Source organism: Sus scrofa, chromosome 13 (genome assembly GCF_054392235.1).
Source record: "Sus scrofa isolate SSC_HxYL_T2T_F1_AM1 chromosome 13, Sscrofa_HxYL_maternal_Yorkshire_Landrace_v2.0, whole genome shotgun sequence".
NCBI lineage: Eukaryota > Metazoa > Chordata > Mammalia > Artiodactyla > Suidae > Sus > Sus scrofa.
This window is the reverse complement of record NC_139395.1, coordinates 165,288,614-165,294,613: the sequence shown is the minus strand read 5'-3', so window position 1 is coordinate 165,294,613 and position 6,000 is coordinate 165,288,614. Positions and strand designations below refer to the sequence as shown.

Genomic DNA, 6,000 nt, shown 5'->3' with positions numbered 1-6,000 from the left:
TTTCTGGATTTAGTCCCTTAGTCTTCTCTTAGAAAGCTACTCTGTATTTCTTACAGCCACAGGCTAAATAAGAATATAAAGCCAGTGAGATTACTCATTTGTACAATTTTAAGACCTAAGTCACTTACTAACTGATGTGCTTACTGCTGTTCAGAGATACCGTTTTCTGTGAAGGACAGAGACAATATTTTTGAAGGCAATCCTTTCCAAATTTTTAGCCATAAATTATGCCTATATTATTCAGTGGTATGGTGGGGTCTAATGGAAGAAAGTTAGTCTTGCAATCAGGAAGCCTGGTTGCTAGACTTTGTTCACTACTTATTAACTACATTGAGCCATTATTTCAGGACTTAAACCTCAGTTTCCTTCGTCTGTAAAATAGTATCAGGAGTATTTGCTTTCTCACACATGAATATTATGAAGGTAAATTTAGATAAAAAACATTTTTTTAAGCCATTGAAAAATTACGCATTCTGAGTATTGTTAAATTAAAAGGAAATCTATGTATGAAAGAGGGAAAGAGATAATCAGATAATTAGTAGTAAAAAGAGTTGTAGACATAGGAGACTGTCAAGTGTGGTCTGCAGATAAAACGACAGACTAGGCTGTTCCAGCACTGCACTTGCCACTGCCTCTCTCCCTTTTCTGTTCTTGTCTTTCGTCTGTCAAGTCTGCATCTACGCATGCCCTTTGCCTGCTACTTTTATCTCCCTCCAGTTCCTAAGTTTATCTTGTCCCAGCCAAGCCCCAACTGCCAATGGACCTCAGAGCTGAGCCATGGTCTAGTAATGGACATGAATTGCCCCAGGTTGTTTCCAAGCCCTCTTACTACCAACCATACTTAGGAGTAACAGAATTACATTATTTCTACCTGGAGTCATCTGGTCCCAAGTTCAGATCTCCTCTCCTAAATGTATTCCATCCCCCCCCCCACCCAATTCCCATGTTGACTCAGTTCATAAGCCTAGTTACTATGTCCATTCCCATTTCTCAGTCCTGATTACCTGTATAAAACCCAGATGCCCCAAGAACTAGAGCCATTGGGGCCTAAATGAACTGCCTTGACAGGAAGTGGGGAGGTTATGATTAATTTTCTTTCAAACATACCAATGTAGACTTTCAATAGAAAATTTCTATTTCATAATGAGAGTTAAATAACAGGTGTTCAATAAGGTTACAGAAATTTAGAACTTATCCATTTGGAAGTATTACTTGAAATCATAGAATAGATGAAATTTCTTATGCAGAGTAAAAAGAAAGATGATGAGATAATGAGGACTCAGCCCTGGGGATTATTCAGTTAAGAAATATGAGGAATATCCTGTTAAAATCTTCAAAAACCATTCTCCAAAGAAGTCTCCCTTCTTTCTAAATGTCTGCCAAAAAATGCTCAGAGGCATTGACTTTTTATTGTCATTAAGATTTGTTAATCACCAATTTTTAGATTAAAGGAAGAATGGATACTGATGATGGCAAAGTAAGGTAATGAAAGTTTTTAAGAGGTCAAGAAAATCCCCTGTGGAAGGAAACTTCGGATAGATTGAGAATGCAAGGATGTGAGATCCAGACATTGTATTTGGTCATATAAATTATGCTTTTTAAAAAAATCTGCATAATGGTTATTTGAAATAGAAGAGCAACATCTATATCAAAAAACAAAGTCTTGCTATATGTAACATTAACCAGTCATAAGATCATGGGAAAAAATTCATTTATCATAGGCCAAAGAATAAATCCAGTTAATTACAATAAATACAACTATAACATGTAAGATATATGAAGAAAAAATTTAAATACTAATATAGGTCACTAATGAAGACCTGAGCATACAAAAAGGCATATTTTGGTTATAAGTAGAAAGACTATATGTGTGTGTGTGTATGTGTGTGTGCGTGTATTTTTTTTTAAGGCAAGTCTCCCTAGATTAACTTATTACTACAAACTCCAAGAAAAATCAAATAAAATTTGAGGTGTAGCTGGTGACTTAAAACCTAACTCTAAGTTTGATGAGAATTACACATGCAAGGATCCAAAGGAAACTTCTGAAAAATAAAATTATTAACTAGCCCTATCAAAACAACATGGGTCCAACATGAGAAAAGATGAGACAATCAATGGGAAAAAAAGTAGAGATTTTTTTTTTTTTATAGAACCTAGTGCAAATACAAATAGGAATTTAACATTCAATAAGGTAGCACTGAAGATGATTAGGGAAAAGATTATTTAATTAAGAATTCTGGGACAATATTATGACTATCTGGAAACACAAGGAACAAAGTTGTATTTCTAACTTACTCCTTACATCAAAATATATTCTAGATGAATCAAAGATTCAATAACATGATTATTAAAATCTTTATAGAAAACAAGTAAAATTTATTTATAATTTTAACATTGGAAAGTACTTTCTAAATATGACTAAAAAACCCAGAAGCTATAAACAAAAGGAAATTAAACTAAAAATTTTTGAAAATCTTACATGGCTCAAAATACCATAAAAAAATTAAAAAATGAAGAACTGTGAAAAAATATTTGTGATATACATCATATTCAAAAACTAATTTCCCCAAAGATGAAAAATAGTTCCTATAAATCAACAGGAAAATACCACCAAACTGAAAAATGGACAATGGCCAAATTTGAAAATTCAACATTAAAAGATGCTCAGCCTTACTCATAAGAAATGTACATTATAGCTACAAGTGTATACCACTTTCATCTATTTGATCAGCAATATAAGAAAGTTTGATAATTCCTGGGGCAGGTGAGGGTGTGAACATATATTTCTGGGGGAGAACATATTAATATAATTTTTATGAAGTGCTATTAGGCAATATTTTATTAATAAAATACATACACCCTTTGACCCAGCAATTCACCTGAGATTTAACAAGTATAACTGCACACATGTGAAATGAACAGATTTAAAGAATGTTCGTGTTGTATGCATGTAAATCCAAATGAATGAGAAAAATGTAAATATCCATCATAAGAGAATAAATAAATTTTGTTATATCCATAGAATGGAACAATAAAGAGCAGCTTACGGAGTTCCCGTCGTGGCACAGCGGAAATGAATCCAACTAGGAACCATGAGTTTGGGGGTTCGATCCCTGGCCTCGCTCAGTGGGTTAAGGATCTGGTGTTGCCATGAGCTGTGGTGTAGGTCGCAGACTTGGCTCGGATCTGGCATCGCTGTGGCTCTGGCATAGGCCAGCAACATCAGCTCCAATTAGACCCCTAGCCTGGAAACCTCCATATGCCACAGGGGCGTCCCTAAAAAGACAAAAGACAAAAAAAAAAAAAAAAGAGCAGCTTAAAGATAATGAGACAACTCAGTATGTACTTATCCTGATAGGGAATAATCTTGAAGGTATCTTAAATGGAAAAAGCAACAGCATCTTTTGGATGCTATTATATCCATATTTATTTCCATATAATGATTTATATGGTTTTATACACACTGATTCTGGATGAAATCACAAGAAATTGGTAAAAGCATGCCTCTTGAGAAGAGTAATTAAGTAGCTTAAGACATGAATGAGGTGAAGACTTTTCACCATATTCCATTTCATATATTTTGAATTTTATATTCTGTGCATGTACATAAAATTAAAATTATACAATTCCACAAATATTAAATGTTTTATTGCTTTTGTCCAAAGTCACAGATATTTCTAAACAAATAAAACAATCAGTTATCAAGGAAAATGTAAAACACAATTCTTACATATATAATCTGTATCCATATTATGCTCTTTTACTATAACTCAATAATAAAATTATCACATAAATTATATCTCAAAGTTTTGGGCGGATTTATATTATCTGCTTTACTGAGTATTAGCTGTAGGTGAGAAAGGGTATAAGGTCTTTTTCAACTCAAGTTTCAAAAGGAAGTGATTTTGTAGTCTTTTGTATATTCATTTTAAAAACTACTGTTTTCCGGTTTTACAATATTTTCAGTGAAAACAAAATTTAAGCCTAAATGACATTTCCATCTTTCTTAGTAACTCACAAGAGAATTAGAGAACACTGGAAATGGTTTCTGAAAGAACAGGAGGAGTTAGGGAAGAGAACTGAAAAACATATAAATTGTAAATCAGTCTCCATTTTTAAAATATAAAATATTCCTTAGTGTTAAACGAGATGAATTTTACAATAGCAAGTGCAGAGGAGTTGTTGTTTTTTTTTTTTTAAAGAATCTTCCTTTTTTTCTTACTAGCATTTTAAAAAGTGGAAGGTCTTTTCTGACTTTTAATTTTGAGGCATATTTTCCCTTTTTTGTAAAGGGAGATTATGTCCTATATCTGTAGTCTCCCTATTTAAACGTCTTCTGAAAAAGATTATCTTCTTTAAGCAACACTTCTAAATAACTGTCAATCTGCTCCAGGTCTCCTGCTGGACCACCCTGGAAAAGAGAAGCAATAATCATAGCAGGAGAAGCTACATGGTTTAAACATTCTTGTAATCTCGATGACCTTAGACAAGTCTTCCCTAAGATTCATGTAGCAACAAAACCCAGTTTGCATTTGAATGATGCTTTTCACCTTTTGAAATGTTTTTGCATTTAATCTCATTTTATGTTCATGACTGCTTAGGAATTTGGATTTTTTTCTTCTTCTTTAGTAGAGGTTAGTTCAACTGTTTTTCTCCTTCTATTTAATTACTTGTCATATTCCTAAAGCCCCTGCGCCCTCGTCTCACCCTTCTCTGTTAGAGGCTCTCATCTTGCACCTTAAAAATTCATGAATCTTTAGCTTTGAGGCAAAACAGATAAGTGGGCGAATTTTGTTTCCTCTGTTTCTCCACTTCCCTCCGAAGCATCTTTTCCTATGACCTCTGGCTTGCTGCCCTGATTTGTGCCCCTAGTTCTCTCCTGGGGTAATCTCAAGCTCTCCTTCCCTGGGCTTCTCGGTCCATGAACAGCTGGATAAATGCTCCCTCTTCACTAATCTAAATCTCACTCCCTTGGGCTCAACCATAAGATAAATTCGCTCTCCAACTGAGCTGATGGACAGGAGAAATTTTATGAAGGACCTTTCAGAAAAAAAAAAAGCCAATTTTATTATTGTTCCTAATAAGCATCTGGCATGATCCTAGTCTCTCCATCCTTTATCTGGTTCCATTAAATGTGTTTCTGCTTTGTTCCCTCTGCCCTAGATTTGCTCAGTCCCCTAACAAGGCTGAACTGTATTGAGTCCCAGCTTTGTGACCAGGGCCTTGTTTCCGCAGCTGGGTTTCCATGATATTGATGTTCACCTAGATTTCCAAATTCCTGACCCTGAGGAATGCCCTGTGTGACCCCTTCTGACACCAACTGCTCTCAGTCTATTCAGTCTGGCTCCTGCTCTCTGCCCAACAGACGAGACTTCCTCCCAGGACACCAGGTTGGTTTTGTCCCCAGCCTCTTCATGTGCGTCCCATCTGTCTGCTTTGGGCCCACCTTGTCTCACATCTCTGCTCTACTTCCCCGCAGATGCTCTGGCAATCAGAGGCAGTGAAAATGGAAATTTCAAGTGGGGGATGAGAGTAAACATATCTGAGTAGGAGCCCTTCGAGTACCTCCCCAATGATACTAGTTAAAGCATTTCATACTCTTCGGGCTAAAGCCTTTTGCCTCTTTACTAAACTTTGTGAATAAGGCAAATTAAATGAGTATAATCACTCTGGCTACTGTGAAGGAACCCAGGGGTTTAATACAGAAGGAAGAATAAACTACTATTTTTTTATTTGTTTTCCTCTAGCTGAACAGATTTGCTATTATGAGAACCAATAATTTTCAAGAACTTTCTTGATAGAGAGTAGTATTCAATTACCAGGATATAGAATATCTTTGACCTTTCTAGTTTTTCTTGTTAGTAAAACAACAGTTATCACTGAAACTCTTACCACATGGAAGGCTCCGTACCAGATGTTTTACGTATAAAAATATTCACTACCTTTCACAGCCACAAGAGCCCAAAAAAGTTCCATCCAAATCCCACTCTCACAAATTGG

General features: G+C 35.4%; 1 protein-coding gene across 23 annotated transcripts in view; it reads right to left on the bottom strand.

The window, feature by feature from the left end:
- Window positions 1–3,626: 3,626 nt before the first annotated feature.
- The window catches only part of MORC1 (MORC family CW-type zinc finger 1), a 353,564-nt gene continuing 351,190 nt past the window's right edge, over window positions 3,627–6,000 (bottom strand). For all 23 annotated transcript variants that reach the window (XM_084991381.1, XM_084991382.1, XM_084991383.1 and 20 more), the window contains one exon: window positions 3,627–4,411. In XM_084991381.1, the coding sequence (XP_084847507.1) occupies window positions 4,322–4,411 (90 nt within the window). In that variant the 3' untranslated portion in view covers window positions 3,627–4,321. The remainder of the gene's footprint in view (window positions 4,412–6,000) is intronic.